The 22210-nt window shown below is 35.3% G+C and overlaps 1 protein-coding gene across 2 annotated transcripts in view; it reads right to left on the reverse strand.

Moving 5' to 3' along the window:
- Positions 1-299: 299 nt before the first annotated feature.
- LOC125225842 (lachesin-like) overlaps positions 300-22210 on the reverse strand; it is a 36559-nt gene continuing 14648 nt past the window's right edge. The window contains exons 6-9 of one of the 2 annotated variants that reach the window (XM_048129703.1): positions 21640-21768; positions 18078-18197; positions 3572-3742; positions 300-2435 (exon numbers count right to left, since the gene is read on the reverse strand). In XM_048129703.1, the coding sequence (XP_047985660.1) occupies positions 2056-2435; positions 3572-3742; positions 18078-18197; positions 21640-21768 (800 nt within the window). In that variant the 3' untranslated portion in view covers positions 300-2055. The remainder of the gene's footprint in view (positions 2436-3571; positions 3743-18077; positions 18198-21639; positions 21769-22210) is intronic. The other variant, XM_048129704.1, reaches the window with a different exon arrangement.

Raw genomic sequence — 22210 nt, forward strand, 5'->3', positions numbered from 1 at the left:
TACGTCTTAAATAGTTACTGGAATTCCAAGACATATTGGAAATTCCACCCATGGTAGTGATTTTTCCCCCTTAATTTTATTTTAGTCATGAGTTACAATATTTTAGTTATATCAAACAAATTTCGACGATTTCGTATGCATTTTGGGCGAAAACTTAACATTCACTAAAGAAGATTGCAGCAAAGGACCAACTTTCGTGACGGATCACGCGTAAACTATAAGTGCTAGAACCAAAGTGTTAATGAATGATTTGTAGTAAATTTATTAAGGATTACTTCGTTCCTACGCGCTTTTTATACCCAAATTACATAATTGATTTTAAGATAGGTACCTACTTACATCCACGTGTGTATTCAATTATTTTTATTTAATATAATGAAATAGGTACAAATTAGCCTACAAATAAAAGTTGGGTAACATGCAAAGGTGCCCATTACACTCGCTGCGTTACCAGATGTATTAAATTGCAAAGCAAAATGCATACTTCAATTTCTTTGGTAATTGTAGGTAGGATAAACTAAAAAATATAGGTTTAATGGTATCAAAACATAATTATTTTATCAATAACAATTTATATGCCCTGAATCAAGGACGATATATGTATAACGGGACTGACATAGTCATACAAAAAAGTGTAGGTACCCCTAAATTGACCACAATTTATGTATAAAACTAGATGGTGCTGTTTCGCAGTCTGGAAGTTGCAAAAATCATATTTTCATCAATATTTTTGCCTGTTTTGAATTTATTTTTTTCTTTATTTTAATATCATGGTATCACTTGAATGCCCATTTTGAAAAAATAAATTTGTAGGCCTCATCAGTGTAGTTATGATAGCATTTAATAGGTGGCGCTAACAAATGTAGGTACGATTCTGAATATGAAGAGTGTCAATTCTTTATAAATCATCCTTGCCCTGAATGCTTGCAAAGTGCCAAAAATATGTATACCCACCTTAATGTACACGCAATAAAGTTCGTATTTATTAACACGTAATAAAAATACTTACGTTCGTAATTTTTGGCATTTTGTCTGTATTCACAGCTGTGTTGACTGTACAACAATTCTCGCTCACATAATATTCACATTTCAGATAAATACACTACTTGTAAAGATCAATTGTTAGCAAAATTCTGTCTAATTGCTTGAAGATTTGTTATTTTGTTGAAAACAAATTGAAATACATTTAAACTTTTTATATCGCACAAATGAACTATGACTAATTTATTTTTATTCTTTAACAAACATTTTAAATAATACATTCTACAAAAGTAACCAGCTAATAAAAACGATTACTAGTTAAATATACATATCAAATGTCATGTTATCATTGTTATGAATTATTTTAGGTATTTGACTCTATTTAATAGGAGTTTGAGTAGATGTATAATTTCATTTATTTTTCTAATTTTATATAAATAGAATAATGTAGTCTTACGGATATAATAATTACGGATACAATACGATTTAACTTTTAAAATATTTGCCATACAGTATGACTCTTACTAGTTGAGATAAGGTACGTATTTTAAAGTTGATTCCTATCTACGATATCAATAAAATATTTAGATTATTACTTAATTTCAATCTTGTGGAATAGGAATATTGGTAATATTATAGTATTTTCATGGTTCATTGAGTCAAAATTAAAAGTAGCGTATGCATTATCCAAAAGTTTGTATTTTATTGTAACTAAAATTTTAATTTAATTGCATTTCTTTTTATTCACACTATGTATTTTCTATTTTTATAGTTGATTTATAACTAACTTACCTGCATATATGTGATGTTTTTCCATGTTTGGCCAAAATATCAAAAATATTTCATACTACAATATTTTTCTTGGTAAAACACGGAAAACCTGCTATGGATTCAAATACTAAACTAAAAACTTACGTCAAACGTATTTTTTACTAAAATTCGCTACAGCGCTGGCTTCCAAAAATAAAGTCTAAAACATACTCTGTCCATAAAATAATACAATATTACCAAATACTAGAGATCATTGATTTGTAGGTACATATCAGTATAATTATTACAGCACAAATATAATGTCTACCCATGTACGAGTAATAAACTAATAGCTACGGCTATGAAAGTACAGGTTACTGAAATAATTTGATTTAAATTACTGCTGCTATTGAGCTCGAAATCCGAGTCTTCTATTTCTAATTGGTTTAATATTTTACTAACTTTGTTGCTAAGTTTTTGTTTTACCGAAGGAGTAAAAACAAAAGAACGATTCTTTGTGGTGTTTTCTAGAACGGGTCGAATGTTGTTGGCTCGTTCTGTGGCGTAGTAGGGTTCCTTATCTTCGTCATCGTCAGATCTGTCCGCAGATCCTTGGTCGTCCGGGCCTTCTATGGGCGTCGAGTATTTGTATTCTTCTTTGCTTGTCGCGGGACTTGTGTTGCGGGCGGTTGGTCCAGGTATTTCTGTAAAATGCGATGAAGTAAGTAAAAAACTAATAATAACTTTGAAAAAGAGCAAACAAGGAAATTATACAACATATACAGGGTGTAAACCTAATACGGGCGAACCTCTTAACGGTGGTGAGTATAGGACATAAAAAATGGAATTAGATAACGTTTAATTAAAATTGAAATATTTTTTTATCCATACAAAATAATTCGGCCCGCAACGTAATGCAAACACACTCGCGTTAACCGCTCGTTGACAGTTGTCATTGATTGTCATCGCAACCACGGTTACAGTACATTGCTGCTGGGAAATTTTTCAAAAATTCATTATGGGGTGAAAATTTAAAGTAACTCAAAAACACCTCTTAATTAATGATAACAATATTGAATTATATGCCTGGTTTCATTTATCGCCCTTATTAGGTTTACGCGCTGTATAATAGTCAGTGATGCGAATACATAAACCACAATTTGTTTACAGTGGCATTTTTTTCCTGTAATCGAAATAAGACCGTTTCATAATATCAAAGATGTTATCTTATTCCACTCTTGGATAATATGGAAGTCATTAATTATTTGATTAGTTTATTTTTTGCAAGATCCTTCTAATTTTAACTCGTTTTGTACGTGGATAGCTGTTATAGTGGGCTACCGTATCAACTACATCTTATTATGAAGAGAAGATTCGATTGGAGCTAAGGAGAACATTATTTGAGATTTGAGACAAATTGAACAGCTGAAACATTGTCCAGTTATCAACTACACATAACAGTTCTGTAGAGTAAGACTATAGCAGATTTTATTATCTACATGAAATTAATTTAGGCTTTCATTATCCCCTAGATGGTCCCCTCGCCAAGACGAGCCAAGCGAAGTTACTTATTTATCATAAAATCTGATGACGCTGTTGACCACTCCTAAACAGTTCTTGGCTTTGCAGCGGTAATCGCCAATGTCGACCCATGTCAGCCGCGGCAGCACGGCACTGTCAACGCCATGCGAATCTCGAATGAGCTCTGTTCACCATTTCGTACTTATTCGAGTCGACTTCCCTCAGTGAGTTCTTGAGCCACAGTCAGCTGCAGCACCGTGAACGCCGTTTGGCTCTCTAATGAGCTGAGCACTGATTTCACTACTTTTTACTTATTTACCATAAAGCCTAATGACACTGTCGACCTCTCCTAAAGAGTTTTTGGCCACGCAGCGGTAACCGCCGACGTCGGCCGCTGTCAGCCGCCGCACCGTCAACGCCATGCGACTCTCGAATGAGCTCAAAGCCGTGTTCACCACTTCGTACTTATTCGAAGATATCACCATTTCATCTGTAGAAAAGACAAAGTCGTTAAGGCTGGGAGACAAATGGGACGCTGTCGTGCAAAAACTTAATCAATCGCAAATTGTACTTGATGTTTGAAAAAGAACAAGTTTAGGTATCACTTTTGTATCTGTCCGTCTATTATACGCACGAAAATTTTATCATATTATGTTAACACATGATATTATATGACATTATTGTGTACACTATTCATAGCAGAATTCACGAACATGCTCTGAAAACCGTACTTATAAACCGATTCACTGTAAATCGGTTTGATTGTCATCTGCCTGACACATAACTCGATATCTGCCGGCCTAGCCGAAGTGACAATCGTTGACGATAGATGCCGTTCGAAACGCAGTCTAGATAGAGATAGCTAGCTACGATAACGATATTATCGCAAGCGTTTGTGCATTTGGCTACGTGCCCTGGGGTTGGGTCTCAACTAATCGAATTGCTTGTGGCAGAATAGAGGCCCCAAAATAGCTGCACATGCAAAATGCATGATGCGTCTTAATTGCTACAACAGTCAAGTGCTACGTCGTAAATGCAACGTAGATATGGTACGTGACATTGAGTTATATTACATTAGTTCTTGAGATTTATTAAACTTTCACAACTGAATGAATATTACTTGATTATGAATAGGTAACAAAGGTCTATTTATGAGAATAAGTCATCATTATACCTGCCATTCGCGTTAAAGTCTGTTCGGAAACCCGTTAGAAAAACCTCTGATATGTATGGAGTCCGAAAAAATTATGCCATAAATTTAATATTTTAAACAGCTGCTACACTCTAAAAAATGAAGACCAACTAAGAGCAGTTTTCTCTTAGTTGACGTTAAGTTAATCACTACAATTACGATCTTATATAATTCAAATAAAGCTGATTACTAAAAACAACAAGGGAATGTATGATTGAACTAATTACTTAGGTATTTTGTTATTCCTAACCATTGTACACCTTGAATCAATTATTAACTTGTTTGGCATAACTATGTAACATAGGTTGATTCAATCCTTAGTTGAACTTACTAAGGTAATTTAGTTAGCATAATTATTTTTCATGGAATTATTGAACAAGATTCTAATCGATTCAGTTACGTTGCAAAAGTAAGAGCAATCAAAATTACCTTATTTGATTTGTCTAAGATCTTATCAGGCTCGTATGGAATCAAGATGCTTGACTACGACTATCAAAATATTGATAGGAACAACCAAATTTTTTTTAGAGTGTAACAAACTGTTTTCATCGTAGATTTAACTAATAGTAACTTTATCCTTACTATATTTCGTTTTCGGATTCCGTGCACAACCGAAACCAGTTAACGATTCATTTCAGAAATGTCTCAGCGGGGTCGTTTACTATTTATCTCTGTGAGAAAACTGTTATTTTTCAAACAAGAGTAAACCGCCGACGTTTTCCTCCCGCTTTTAGTCGCCAAAACAATCCTTCCGCAGTGTGTTGCCGCCACCGAGCCGCATAAGCCCCAACTGTTTGGTGCCCGCAAATGATAAAGCGACCAGCTCTCACCAAATACTAAACGCATTCTAGCAAAATACTCGTACATTGCAAATATTTCACGTCTCATAAAATATAAATCCTTTAACAACGTTGGAAGAAATTTCTAACGCAATATCAGTATCTCTTTTAGAAAACATAAATTTCTTATCCAGAAACTTTACAAGGAAACGATAACACCAGGCACGCTTTTTATATAGAATCTCCGTTTGAAGTTGTTTACTCTTAAGCGTGCTTTGACTTTCGTGCTCGATGACCTTCGAGCAAAATTGCCTACCTCGGGCCTCGCCCCCACCCGTTTCATTATAACAAGAAATTTCATCTCAATTAATGTCTAAAATAACACTGTAACACTCTTAATTACGCTCGAGTGAGGCCTGCTTAATTAACACTTACATGTCAGCGGCCCTAACATAGATTGATGACAAATGAAAATGACGATCCGGCGGTGTTCGCTCTTTCGGGTTGGTTTTCGGAATGGCCGGGAAAGCGCTAGTCACTTCGCGAGTTCGCTGCGAACAAAGGTTTGATCGACGGGCCATAATACACACGCGTATCACGGCCAGACAAGTTGGGACCCTAATGCACTTTAATAATTAATGCTTGTTGCTTGACTGAGCGCTGGACTACTCGCTTCATACTTCCTATTTTTTGTTTCCCTTGGGTTGGCTTTCGGCCATAGGAAAGACTTTTGCTATGTTTATTACAAAACAAAGAGTAGTGAACTCGCTCAGCCGAAGGCGTATTACCTAATCCTAACATTCACAAAAGTTGTTTATGAAAAATACAGGAATGTTTCGCAGAAAAGCTGTTTTCACATGAGATAATAGGGTTCTCCTGGAGTCTTTGGATTTTAATGCGTCCATATTGAAATTGGACGATAATAACCAGCTTATGGCTTACAGACACCAAATCAGCTTACCCTACGTCGTGTAGCCAACATTTCAATCGTTATCGCTCCGTAGAGAATGACACACAACTGTCACTGTTTCTAGAAAAGTGATAAAAGAGATACAAAGCGTTTCTTTGTAGTGGCGTAATTGATTGTCAACTTAGCTAGGCCGACCATTATTATAATGGCAAAATAAATCACGTTTATTCTTAGTATAGGACTCTCTTCTAGTACGCCACCTGTCACGATCCTATAAGCTAGCTTGCTAGAGCGATAAGCTTTTGAGTACTATGTCAGTACCTACTAGGCCTTAATATAACATAATTAATCATATTATGTATGTACATAACAGCAGAAGACGGTCATAACACACGTGCATACAGGAGATTTCCTTTATTTTTTTAATTAGACTCATTACAAACACTACGTCAGAGCTAACTGGGGCAAACACAGATGAGTGCGGAATATAATGTGCAACTCAAAAATGTTCAGAAGCTCAGAACCCGTTCCCATTGTAAATTAACCCGTAAATTTCTGGCGACAACTGCCGCCTAGGGAAGTTTGCGAAACCGCCGGCGGCGCTGCACAGCGAACTAAATATGGAGTATTTTTTATTTAAATATTCACTCATATAGCATGGTTTCAACGGAAAAAAGTTGGGGGCAATCGTTTCATGTGTTTGTGGAAATATAATGAAGTAAAGAAGTGTACAAGTTTCTAATGGGTCGGCAACGCGCATGTGTCACCCCTTGAGTTGCAGACGTCCATAGGTTGCGGTGACCGCTTTCCACCAGGCGGGCCGTATACCTGTTTGCCACCGACATGGTGTAAAAAAAAAAGTAATTCCAGAAATATAGCAATAAAACTACCACACCTATATTTTAGTGACCGAAGCATTCGAAGGTTTTATTTTTTGTCTATGTAATGAAAGCGCCGTTAATGTTTTACTGGAATGTTTCACATTCATATTTACATATTAAAACACTGTTAGCTTAGTTTTACGGTAATTTTGGTTTGCTTTAATATGTACGGGAGGTTTTCCTCTAAAAGTTCTCAACCGATTATCGTGGAGCCTTGTGACCTTCTAAGATATTTTTTGAGAAGTGAATCCAGCTTGTACCTAATTTTTCCAAATGCGGATAGGTATTGGTGTAACAGACTCATGTTTAATTACACCGTCATATAACCAATCACTTTTACATTTTCTAAGCTCTGCATCTCACAGAACTAGTTAGTTAGTATTGATATGTTGGCAGATAGGTTTCTTCTTTATTGAACGTAGTTATTTCGTTGAAACAACGAACAAAGTTAAACGGACTAAACAAAGAGAATACAATAAAATAGCCAAGGATGTGGTCTTGCTTTCCGGATTCGCAATGAAAGTAGTTAGTACCTTTATTTGTTACAGCCAAAGGATCTTCAAATATTTCACTTTTTGCTTTTTTTTTCAATTTCCAACTCCTGGCTTCTAACAAATGCAGCGCACTGATATTGTCATTCTTCTTGAATACGTAATGCCGTGATTTGGCGTTGGTACGTTACGCGGCCAGATTCTCCGACATACGCTGGGGCTTTGTTCCACGTGCATAACTGTCGAATTTCGTCATACGTGGATATTATCAGTATCACATGTTTATTTTATCAAGTCTTGATTCCATGATCATGTACTTTAGACACCATATAAAAAAATCGAATTACACGAAATATAAAATGCGTTTGTACGGGACTGTCCATGGAATGCTCCAATACCTACAGTTTGGGCATTTTCGCGAAAACAATCACCAAAAATATTTTTCTAAGGTAGATACATTTTAATTATGTTTTTCCTACTCAGAATCACGAGCCCTTTCGATCTAGGACAAAAAAAAGAGACAGAAAAATGGTTCCAATTTTATTTTTATTTTTTATATTTTGTAACCTGTACATAATTTGGCACGCTTTTTTACCTAGTAGGATCGAAAGGGCTCGTGATTCTGAGTAGGAAAAACATTAAATTTACCTATTTTAGAAAAAAATGTTTTTGAATATTTTTTCGAAAAACTGCCGGTTTAGTTTTGTTCGATTAACGCTTATCTGTGAAAAGCTGTTATATTTTGACCGTCGGTTGTAGCAATACTGTTACATTGTTAAAGTCACAGATTTTTTAACAACAACGGAAAATCAACACGTCTGTTTTCGCATCGCGAATAAAGCCCCTGTTATGAGAGGATGGCGGAGGGAACGTGTTATTTTATTACGCAACTTACTTTGGTTTATTTTACGCGCGAATAAGTGTTAATGGATTTTTCACTGAGGACATTGCGGTGACTTTTATTATGATTCCTAAGTTACATTTGCATGTGGCGAGATATATTTTTCAATGTTATTGATGCAGGTTTCCTGGCAACGAGTCGAGTTATGAGGCGCTGGTTTCGTGACCGGTTCGGGTATTGAAATTTTCTTTATGAAGGAAGTCATTTAGAAACCATATTCTGGATCCCAATTTATTGAAGTCATATTTCAAATATACGCATTGAGAGGCAAATTCAAATGTACATTTGGCATAAATGTAGTTTTATTAACATTCTTACCAGTATTTTTTCACTCACACTTGTTTTAGATTATACATATTTTTGCATAAGCAAGTCGTTTTCCATAATTGTACTTGTTTAAGTATCTCTGTGTGTTTAATTTGCGAAAACGGTGGTGCAACATTTTCAAAGTCTTTCATAAATATCGTAAACAAAGATATTATGAATGGGCTTACTCTTGACCACAGACTAGCCAAAGGCAAAGATATGAACAAAATGAAAGTTTTCGTACAAAAATGAGGCTAATATTTCCTTGTTGCTAGTTCCCGCATAATTCACACATTGAAAGCATCACACTCATTAGTTAAAATATACCTGTACAGAAGTTTATTTACATCATATGTCCTCGTATATGTTCTAATTTTATTTATGCTGTTTTTAAGCTGCTACCTAATATTTTAACTACTTAAAGTACATTTCTATTTACGTACAATTATAATCCAAGATATAATCTGCCTCGCCACTGCAGGTTATTTTAAACGTCAAAATTTGATAAAATTAAGACGTTTACTTAATTAACCCTTGCATAGGCGGGGCTATTAAAATCTTTGCAGACATCGTGGCCGGACTGTATGTAAAAAGTATTCGTCTGTTGTTATATACCAAAGATTATACGCTTCAGTTTGTTACAAGCCTCCTTTTTCCTTACAAGAAGCCACTGATTTCATGCAATAGGAGCCGGAGAAACCCTCTCACCTCATACATAGCAATATGAATAAAATATGGTCTCATCAGTTAAACAAAGGAACATTTCGCGCCTGAATACTCCCGTATTCATAAAAGGTGTATAAATATCATTTAGATCTCTCCAACTAAAAATGTTTGGAAGGTTTTATTTTTTGTCTATGTAATGAAAGCGTCTTTGATGTTTTACTGGAATGTAGAATTGGTATTTACATAATAAAATGTACAAAAGTAAAAAAAAATGGTAAAAATTTATTCAGACGGCACGTTACCTTTCATGCGATTTTAGTTTCATTGCGGACTGCTGAAGTTATATAAATATAAGCCCACTTATCAAGTATAGCAATGTAGGTAATGACATATTTTAATACATTTACAGTAGCAGTTTGTCACCTCCACAGAGAAGGTGAAATGTTTAATAAGTATACACTGAGAATCATAGATGCATTGAGTACAATATCGGTCACCCATCGTTTTATATTAAAAACCCGTCTGATATTTTGACAGATCAATATTCCTCAATACGATTGATTTGAAATATACAGATGAACACACAAACGGAGTTCAGAAGTCAAATCAGTAAGTTCATTGACTTACGGAAACGGGAACTAGGAGGAATCAAAAGCTTGACTTAGTTAGGGAATGTTTGCTGGCGTTGAAACTTGTCGGTTACATTTGGACCGCCTCGTTACGTCCAACTTGGGCTGCAGTAGTGCTGCGCTACATTTTTGGTATGAGTTCCTGTCTCAAACGTGTATAGGCTAAATTAGGAGAGCATATTTCAATACCTGTTTTTATTATGGCTATATTTTTCAAAAGTATAATATACAGTATATACACCGTGTTTCACTTAACACTAAAAACCTGAAAACAGTTTGTTCAGAATCGACAGTAGAATCGATTGAGCTATATCTTGATGGAGGTAATATTTTTATTTAAATTAGTATTATTAGTTATTTTTTACGTGCCCATTCTATTGTACTCGTAATACAACATTGTGTATATCGCATTGCTAGAGGTTGTTTACCTTTTTCAGTATTTAGGGGTATTAATACTGGCTGGTTACTTGGACGATTATTTTTTCCGCTACTAGTTTGACATTGTTTGTCAGTTTAATCTTAATGTTTATCATAAGTCATAATAAATTGAACTCGTACCTAATTACAACCTTGTCATTTTGAATATTGGGTTTAAATTTGCTTACTGCGATTACCTGTCCAATTTGAAGTTTACTGTGACAAAGCTTTAAAGTGTTTTACAGTGACATCTTAGCTGTCTATTGGTAAACCTTATGTCGTTGCAGTAACGTACACAAATAAATAGTCTTATGGTTTATGATGGTAGTTAGCAATTATTTTATTGAGTGTAGAGCTAAAAGTCAAGTAGAGCTGTACAGAAAATTAAAAATTCAATAAAAAAAAAGTAACGATCAGATTAAAAGATGAATACTCTAGATGAGTTTAAAAAAATAAAAATCAGTTGGGGTGTCTGAGGTTTTGAGTGATACCGGAAACACGTTGTCGATTAGGAGTAGATATTGATATTTAGATCAGCAGATAAAAATATATGACACCCACTGATATTTATTACAAGGTATCAAAACTTACGTATGAATGTGAAATGGGGATGTAATGTACCTAGCTACCAAGAAATTAATACATATTTTAATAATGTTTATAAATTAAGATAATTTATTTGCTGCCGTCTACTTAACTGTAGTTTTATATTATGAGGAGATATTTTTATAGTTAATACTCGCAATTCAAATACCTATTACACACGCGTTAGACTTCCAACGCCAATTACGCAAGGAAAGACCTAAGCCCTCCTACGTGTATACGTACAACACGACCGGTCAATTATACTGCCATAATTGTGACCGAGTCTTTAAAAGTAAATTTGGCCTGGCCAGCCATATAAGAGCTCATATGAGAAAACAACTTTGATTGCTCAGGTCGCCGTCATCGAAATCGATGTGGAGGACTATATACACACGCGTTGCATAGTTGTGTTAAAATGTATTTTGTAAAACTATAGGGATATTGTAATTTTAAAATCAGTATTAAATAGATTTGCTAGATGATCAAAAGCATTGTCTCCACAGAGCGTCATAAACGCCACGTCCTCTCATCCGGAACTAACTCGCATTGTCTCACTCCCCACAATAGGTCAATTTTCTTAAGAATCTACCCCGACGCACTCGTAAATTCAAACTTAATATATCATTACTTGCAAGCCTGGTTACGCCCAAAGAAAAGTACTATTTTATTGTTAATCAGTCTCAGAATGAGAGAAATAAACGCCGTTTTATGAATCATAAAGTATTACCTAAAGAAATTTTACATTTTTTCGTTTTGAGCTATTTCCATTCCATAATTGGGAAAAATTGCAAGAGTTTTATATTTTAGTTTAGATGGCTTTAACCGAAGTATGTAAATGTAATTTACTAAGGTTATTAAATTAATTATGAAAAAAAAAAAATATAGAGTCCACTTGAAATAATACAATTTTAATATCGACTTGTTTCTCAGAGTAGATGTTCTTCAACAAGTTAAAATTTTCCTTTTGACACTTTTTCTTTTAAATACGAGATTTTCATTAAAATAACTTCAGGTCTTATTTTAGAAAAAAACATTGTAATTAGTTGTACAAAAAATATAATTTACCCTTCCTTTCCAAGAAGACCGTTTCTATCTTAAGTGGATCCTGTCTTTAAAGTCTGCTCTCATTACAATGTCCACTTGTTAATTTTATTAATCTCATTTTTATACCGCATTACTGCGAACTAATTAATTGTTCAAATATGATTAATGCCATTAACTATACGGTAATGGCATTTACTCTGCTGATTGGTTTACGTTCTGGAATAAGGTGGCAATTTGAAGCGCAAATTGAAACTTTTACCTACATTACCTGAAACACGTGCGGTCAAATATTAATTAAGATTTTCTATTGCAATTTTACACTCAATGTTTTACTAATATGGTAAAACTTGAACAAACTATACAATTTACAACAAAAAAACTATAAGCAGTGCGTTTGTTTAGTTTGAGAAATTAACTGGTAGAATGATATTTTATCGTATTTATTATTTTACACACACAAATACGGTACATACACAAATACGGTAAATAGCACATACACGCATTTTATCAGCTGTTTTCTCAACGGATTTTCCCCTAAATAGTCATAGGGCTTACGGCGAAATTATGGTCAAAAGCTGCACTTTATGCAGAAAGCAAGCCACTTTGCACAGTGATACTAGGAACCAATACAAATGATTTCATCCGAGGAAACACGATTTTCATCCACTAGAATCCAAGATGGCGGACATTTTCCAAAATGGCGGCCACATATTTTTAAAAATTTATAGATTCATAACGGCTGCACCGATTTTGATGGTTGGGGTGTCTATCAGTTCGTATTGAAACGTTTATTAATATAAAAAATAAAAATCATGAAAAAAATTAAGATGGCGGCCGAATAATAAGAAAAATATGAAATTTTCAAACTATCTTTTTCATTCTCGTGAAATTTACCAATAAATTTTCTATGATATGGCCATATTTATATATATTTAAATTAAACCTTATAATATCATCTACATAATAAAACAAAAATCATGAAAATCCGTTGAATAGTTTTTGAACTATACCCATTTCAAATGGAGCGCGCGGATTTGAAAGAAGTTTTTGCACGTGATGTAAAAATTATGGCATCATAACGGCTGCACCTATTTTAATGGTTGAGGTGGCTATCAGCTTGTATTAAAACATTTATTCATATAAAAATTAAAATAATTTAAAAAAATTCAAGATGGGGGCCGAATAATAACAAAAATACGAAATTTTCATTTTTTTTTATTCTCACAAAATTTACAAATAGTTTTTTTACGATATGGTCACATTTTTATTTATTGAAATAAAATCTGATAATATCATCTGCAAAATAAAACAAAAAACATTAAAATCCGTTCAGTACTTTTTGAACTATACGCATTGCAAATGTCTTTCAAAACCGCGCGCTTGGTTTTGAAAGACGTCTTTGCACTTGATGTGATGCATCGCATCGTTTGGTACCGCTATACACGAAAGACTGATTATTTATTTTGGTCACAACTTACTTCGGAATCAATGTTTATAGTATTTCTATACATTATTAGTTTTTTATTCCGAGTTTAGGTATATTTAGATAACCCCCGTAAATTTTGATGTTCATAATTTTTATTTTAATACGTAAAAGAACTTAAATAGGTACACATAACATTTGTATCACTTCTCCTTTTCAAGGCTAGAGACAATCTCCGACAACTTCTGTAGGGGGCTGCTACGGAAACATATATTAATACAAAACTTATTTTTTGCTTCTCGTCTAGGATATACTGAAAGATAAAAGAGTCATACAAAATAATATCAAAATACAAGGAAATAATGAATAAATAATAATTTATAATATCATTATTGCAAAATACTTTTTATTTTGGCAGCTGCCTTTGCAAATTTTTTATTGCATTATTTGCATTGCGCAGGGTAGACCCACAACACGTACAGCGTGTTGTTTCGCAGCCTTTTTCACAACCGCAATTGTCCAAGTATACCCATTCATACCATATCTCTCTGTTTTCAGACCACTGCAGTACGCAACTATCATTGTACGTTTCCAACCCCAGGATGATGGCATAGGCACATAAGTAATATCCAGAATATGGGGCGTTGTTATACGACACGGAGCGCAAATGCTGCCGATGTTGGTTACTAATTTATTTTTGGTGGTAAACAGTTTCTTGCTCACCAAGTTCAGGTGAACTTATCAAGCATGGCGATTATTCCTCCAGGAAGACTTTGTAGTTACTGCGATGTTATTTCAAAGCTGGTATACTTCAGGGTGTGCAAACAATGTTTTAGAACATGATTTTTTCCTATTGTATTGAAAAAAGAAGTGGTGTCAGACGTAAAGGCGTGAAAACCACGAAGAACAGTCGGTGTTCCAGGATCCAAAGTGTTGGCTTTTTTATAACTTAGCTCAGCTAGGCTAGGTTATTCTCATTTGAAATATTACCTAAGAAAATATACTAGATAAGACTTGGAAATTTCCCAATATAATTAGCTCCATAGATCCCATGCTTAAATGCCAAATTGGGACCATTTTTAACACATATTTTAGTGAGCAAGCATGAACTTAGGCCTGTTTTCCGGTATGGTTTGACGGCTTAGGCAATCGTAAAGTGTCATTTTGCCAACATTCCTACCTCCATTTACAATCACGTCCGATCTCGCAGGTAACATCCTGAAAGCCTCCATGGCTACAAACTGAGAGATAAACTCAAACAACAAAGGGCATGGGACACTCTAGTGTCCGTTACCACCCTGAACTCACTTGAGGCCTCTCCATGAGGCAAAGACCTTTCGAGGCTCTAAGCTAGGTCCAAACCCGAAGCCACAGAATTTACGTCTATCTTTCACCCGTACTTCAGACTCCAGTAGTTTTTAGCTACCTGACGTCTGTATCGGAACATCTGATGATACGCGTGAGTCCCTGTTCCGCCATATCTTTTGCGCGAGGTACAATGAGGCTATCAGCTTCTTCCGGTTACGTTCCTATGGTTTACTCTCAAATAGCAGAGCAAACGTTCTCTGAGGAAGTAAATTGTTTAAAAAAATCACCACACTAATAACATCAACAGGCTACAGTTTCTGGAACAAGCCTTGTTGGTTGTCATACTAACATAACAGTGTCTTCTTGGAGGAATAATGGCCAAGCTTGTAAAGTTCACCTGCGGCCTATATATGATCCGCAGACTCCACATTTATCGGTGAACTTGGTGCGCAAGGAACTGTTTCCAACCAAAATTAATAACCAACATCCCACCAACATCGTCAGCACTACAAAAACATACGCTCCTTGTCGTATAACAAGCAGACCATCTCGAAACGTAGACTAAGTAGACGAGAAGCAGAAAATAAGTTATTTTATACATAGATATTTCTGTAACCCCCTACAGAAGTTGTCGAAAATTATCTCTGGAGTCCTCGGAAAGGACAATTGCTATTAATACAAATGTTGTGTTATGTGCATTTAAGTTCTTTTACGTATATTAAACTAAAAAATATGACCATCAAAGTTTACGGGGGTTATCTTAATATACCTAAATTCGGAATAAAAAAAAACTAATATAATAAATACTAAAACTAATAAATACTAAAAACATTGATTCTGAATAGTAATATAGTAAGTTGTGACCAAAATAAGTAATCAGTCTTGCGTGTATAGCGGTACCAAACGATACGATGCATCACATCAAGTGCAAAGACGTATTTCAAACCCGCGCGCTTCATTTGCAATGCGTATAGTTCAAAAACTACTGAACGGATTTTAATGTGTTTTGTTTTATTTTGCAGATTATATTATCAGATTTTATTTCAATAAATAAAAATGTGATCATATCGTAGAAAACTTATTTGTAAATTTCGTGAGAATAAAAAAAAATTGAAAATTTCATATTTTTCTTATTATTCGTCCGCCATCTTGAATTTTTTAAATTATTTTAATTTTTATATGAATAAATATTTTAAAACAAACTGATAGCCACCCCAACCATTAAAATCGGTGCAGCCGTTATGATTCCATAATTTTTTACATCACGTGCAAAAACGTCTTTCAAATCCGCGCGCTCCATTTGAAATGGGTATAGTTCAAAAACTATTCAACGGATTTTCATGATTTTTATTTTATTATGCAGATAATATTATAAGGTTTAATTTAAATATATACAAATGTGGCCATATCATAGAAAATTTATTGGTAAATTTCACGAGAATGAAAAACAAAGTTTTAAAATTTCATATTTTTCTTATTATTCGGCCGCCATCTTAATTTTTTTTACAACTTAAATTTTTTATATTAATAAACGTTTCAATACGAACTTATAGACACCCCAACCATCAAAATCGGTGCAGCCGTTATGATTCTATAAATTTTTAAAAATATGCAGCCGCCATTTTGGAAAATGTCCGCCATCTTGAATTCTAGTGGATGAAAATCGTGTTTCCTCGGATGAAATTATTTGTATTGGTCCCTAGTATCACTGTGCAAAGTGGCTTGCTTTCTGCATAAAATGCAGTTTTTTTCCGTAAGCCCTATGACTAAAGCTTTTTTTTTACGATTTTTTGATATACTTTCAAAAGAAACACATTAAAACATCTATCACGCGTTTAAATTATACAATGTATAATACTCACAAGAAGTAATTTGTACTCTTATCTCTTAATGTATTGAAATAATGTTGTTTTAATTTCTACTTTGCTAAAATAGTGATTTGCGTGTTCCACGTCTGTTAACTGTGTCTCCAAGGAGCACGTTGGAACTTGGCGTAGCATTCTCGTCTAGCTAATATCTCTTGATTAAGTTCAATCAAGGTAGAACCTTACAATAATTATCAACGACGTAACTTAAGCTATTCAATTTATTGACTTATTTATATCGTAAAGACGTAGAATCGAACACCAAAAAATGGTGCTACCACAGCGGTATCAGTACTCACCGCAATGGTCAAATGCGAGGTCAATACGCGATCAATCAGGTTATAACATTCGACCAAGGCGCATCAAACAAGAATACTCAATTATTTACAGCTAGGGAACAAATCAAATTATTTATTTAAATATTTTTCGATTTGTTCTTTTTTCAAGTAGTCACACTACTATATATAAATTATAAATTTAAATAGATATCATACACGAAAGAAAAAACGACAGGGCCCACTGGTGGCCGAGCCGGGACCATCGGGGTATATCGTAATCCTGCAAAGGATTCGTATAGGAGGTGCAAGCACTAATTGCTTGCCCTTAGAGTTGGTCAAAGGCGCCTAGCCTTATCAGAGATAACATACACTAGAGAAATTTCGTCGGGTACCACGGCGGGCGGGTGGTCTAGTGGTGAGGACGTTAGCCGCGTAAGCTGAAGACCCGGGTTCGGTTCCCGGCTCGGCTACCAGTGGGCCCTGTCGTTTTTTGTTTCGTGTATGATATCTATTTAAATTTATTACTCAATTATTTATTAAACATCAATGTGAGATAAGTTGGGTAATCTCGAAAGGCGTCTAATTTCGAAAGTCGTATAAAAACCACCATTATTTCCATCATAACAAGATTCCCCTTTCGAAATTTCGGAGGATTTCTGTGATTCGAAATTACCCTAATGCACCTTACTCGAAATTCTGCCATACTTTATTTATTAGACTTATATTGACCGTGATATAGACCGTGATTACCTTTTTGATTTTGTCGAGCTCCCGATATTTCGACGCAGTTGCATGCATCATGATCACGGTGCATGCAATCATGATGCATGCAACTGCGTCGAAATATCGGGAGCTCGACAAAAATCAAAAAGGTAATCACGGTCTATATCCCGGTCAATATAAGTCTAATGAAAATAACCGTGAATCATTCAAAACTCTTATACTTTATTTAATTATTTCTTATTGCAACTACAGGTGCATCTTATAAGTGTAAATATAATCGAAAATAATTGCGATGTCTGGCCTCATTACTTATAGGACAAAAAGCGGATACGAGTTACTTTAATATAGGTATTTTGTTCTTAAATGATAATGTCACTTTATATTGAAATTACTACTTTACTTCAATAAATATATTAGGTTTACTTACTTGAATCTCTGACCCAGTAGTTGATGGATTTGGGCGAAGACTCGACGTAGCACTCGAGCGTGACGTCGGTGCCCAGCGGAGCACCTACCAGCTGGTTCGGCACTTGGATCACTGGGTGAACTGCGTCATAAAACCATATTGTAATACTTTTTTTTAAATTACAATTTTTTTTACATCACGAAGGATTTTTCTTCACTGCTAAGAGAAACTTAAGTGGTTTTTATGATAGAGTTGATCAAAGTGTCATATCTCTAAATATTCTAAGACACATTTTTTTTGGATTTTGATTATGTACCTACATATTTTTTTTTTTAAGTTTCAATCTAATTTTTAAATTAAGTAATGTCTTCCTCATAACTGATGTTAATAAATTGATTTTACTGTCCCATGGCATCAAAAACAGTCAATAGGACATTAGCACTTGAATCCCTCGTTGCGCTCAGATTCTTATAGTAGTTTAGAACCCCTCCCTATGCTATTTTGCATTGTCCCGTCGTAAATAAATTATTTAGCATTTGTGACTTATACAAATTGAACAGAATATTTAAAGCATTTAAAGGTGGAATAAAAATTCCCCGATTGACTTTACATGATTGGCCACATTCACGAGCTCGGCGCGCGTAAGTAATTAAGCCTTGTAATTCGGACGAACGAATGGTAATCGGTGAACTTTTAACAATTCGGTAGCCTAATTTGGATTGATACTATGAAAGCAATATTCTTAAAATATTTTCGTTTTACAAGCTTTTATTCAACTTGCTTTGTTAGTTTGGGTCAAAACGTAGAAGCTAAATTTGACCCACTTCCGGTTTCCGATTGAGCTGAAATTTTGCACACATATTATGTAAATCACGTGGCAATGCAATATTATGGTATCATGGAGCTGATCTGATGATGGAGCAGAATGGTGGTCATAAGAACTCTGTTATGAAACGTCATATCCCCATCGAGTAAAGGGTTTTTTGAAACGTCTCGTAGAGCAGTAGATGACTGTTGAAAAAAAGGTACAGTCCGCGTAAAAATACCACATTTAGTTAAAATAATCTATTAGATAATGCATTTATGTTGAATGCGGGCGTAGCACACTACTTCGATAAACTTTATCGCATCAGTGCGTCCCTATCTCACTTACAAAAAGTGCGAAAAGGACGGCTTGACGTTATAGGTATGGTTTATCACACAACCATTCTTGGGATTCTTGGGAAGGTTAAAACTAGAACTCGTCTGTTCTAGGTGATATTTTGTTTTATTCTTTTTGCCTTTTTGGTAGCGTGAAAAGCAGTGTATCTCACTTGGTGTAAATTATTTACACTTTGGGCCGAATGTAAATTTAATTGAATGTAAGTATTATGTAGCTAAATGTAAATATTGCTTTGGCCTATGACTATAACTAACACTTGAACCCCTCAATTAAAAAAAAACCGGCCAAGAGCGTGTCGGGCCAGGCTCAGTGTAGGGTTCCGTAGGTTCCGACATTTTTCAAAAACTGTTCAGCCTATCAAGTTCAAAATAGTTTTCCTAGAAAGTCTTTATAAAGTTCTACTTGTGAGTTTTTTTTTCGTATTTTTTAAAGTTATGGTTCAAAAGTTAGAACGGGGGGGGGGGGACATTTATTTTTTACTCTATTGTGTTGTGACACACTCTACCGCTACGATTTAAGTTTATAAAAAAAAAAACATTCAGTCGAATTGAGAAGCTCCTCCTTTTTTTGAAGTCGGATAAAAAGTAGCAATAAGGCAACTGGCAAACTCTCCACGCCAACGCTGACGCAAACAGTTTCGGCTGAAAATAATTAAACGCTACTACTGGCTGACGTTGAATAACGTCATTAATAACAAGCCCTACGAAATACGTCAAAATAAACAACAGTTACAAAACAACGGAATTTGGGTTTAGATGGAACCTGAGAAATCTCACAAATCCCGGATTTTTCAGTTTCAGGGTGCGTAGCCGAATGGCACTAACGCTCACGAAACGAAACGCTAGTAGATATCTATCTCTATCGCTCGTGCGTATTGGCGCGACAGAGCCAGACTAACTGGCGCGGCGTTTCGTTTTCGTTTGGCGTCGGAGAAATGCCATTCGGCTACGCACGCTGTACAGTTTCAAAGACGTGAACTAGGTAGATGTAAAATTTTGCAATCTGATTTGCAATATAAAAATATTAGACATTTTTATATTGCAAATTCTGATTTGCAATATAAAAGTCTCCGATTATTTATTTTTTAATGACCTATCAGGAACAATTAATATTACTTTACTACCCTAGCACTATAGGTAGTTTTGACCTTAGATTTTAACTGCTTATATCGCTATAGTCGGTTCATGAAAGATTGAACGAATGAGTGAATGAAACATTGATTATGCTAGTGACACCGTCAAAATGATAAAGGTTATTAAATTAGTACAAACATTCATATTTTCATTTATGCAGTGTAGTATGTACTAACACTACTAACATAAGTATTTTAATACAGGTAACTACTACCTCGTTGAACAACTGATGAAATATACGTTATACGCTATACCACATCTCGGACACTGGCAATCAAATATATGAAAGAGGCGCGTTCCTAGCATACAGTCTAAGCTCGTGCAGGTGAACGCGTACCGTGCTTGTATGAGTGAGATATGACAAGTCGACTGTTCGCGTTTCTGACAGGTGGTAACTGTGAGGTGATCGAGAGGGGGTGGGCGGCACTTTCAGCGGGGAGCGGGAGTGGCCATACTTTACGATAGTACACTTTATTATACTGTGGCTATACCTCACTACAACGGACACCGGTCAAAATAACTCACAAAGAATATTGGGATACATTATACCCAAACAGATGAGCCAATGCACACAAAAGTAACAGCTTCATTTCGGCGCAAACATCTATTCACTTATGACATATTTGGCAAACAAGAGGGGTGATGCTCCGTTCACATCTATACTAGAGGTAGTAACATTCCATTAGGGCAAGCAATGATGGTAGCCACAGTATCTTGCCCGCGAGATAGACTACCCGTCCCACTCTCATTAATACAGTAAGACAAGGGCAGGTAGTCATCTCGCGAGCGAGATAATGTCGTGCCCGTTATGAGCTTTCACTGTAGTGATCAATTCCAGTGCAAAGTGCTCGCTTGGATCGATTCGTGTCATCAATTTCAGTCATTCTTATTTTTCGTAATTTTACCCTAAGTTTCTTCGTATTAAGTCTTGTGTACTGCCGGTGCGCGGTCAGTAAGTTTGCCAGAGCTGAACGAGGGTGTGGAGCGTTAGTGTTCACAACGCACATGTAATACCTGGGAAATTGCTGGCCTCTATAGGCTAATGAGGTTAAGCACTAATCCGAAAGACGATTTTTGGTTGTTTCACTGAATTAACTAGGCGTGTCACCGAATGAGTGTAGATTTGAAATGTTAGATTTGAAATAAACCGTATCTAATGAAAATGTATTGATAACATTAGGTTGTCTATTGTGATTCTTAATCTAGCACCGGAACATTCCAGTGCTGAATTGTACTAAGAAAAGAACCTACTGGATGTATGTGAACGAAGCATGAGGGGTAAACATACAGTGCACTTTGATCAGTATCCTCTTGCTCACGGTGGGAGGGACGCCGTTGCTGGCTATGCAGAGGTAGGCACCCATATCCGACCGGGAGACTTTGCTTAGCGTCAATACCTCTTCTTTGTACATATTCACTGCGAAATAAAGGGTTAGATTAGTCTACATTGAAATTAGATACAAAAATATGATTGCTTAAGATACATTGCTAAATGAGGTAATGGAATGCCTGTAATTACCACAGTTTAGAATAAACATAAACACCCAGTGTTGGTTTTGTACCGTCATTCCGGTAAAAGATAAAAGATAACCACTACGGTTGCCGCTGATGCTGTCTTCAGGATCGTGACGTCACTTCTGGCATAATTTTCATAGTCTGTATTGTCAGTATTATCATGCATCCAGGTCAGTTTGGCTTAAAAGTTAAGTTACTCATACTGTCCCACACTCCAACTGCTGGACATGTGCCTCCCTTAAAGTACTCTACGTACTTATTTATTCCTATCTCTGCTATAATTACATATTTATCTTTATTCTTCCCTCCAAACTGATCCCTCAGCACAATACCTGCGCCATCTT

The sequence above is a fragment of the Leguminivora glycinivorella genome, chromosome 4 (genome assembly GCF_023078275.1).
Source record: "Leguminivora glycinivorella isolate SPB_JAAS2020 chromosome 4, LegGlyc_1.1, whole genome shotgun sequence".
Taxonomy (NCBI): Eukaryota; Metazoa; Arthropoda; class Insecta; order Lepidoptera; family Tortricidae; genus Leguminivora; species Leguminivora glycinivorella.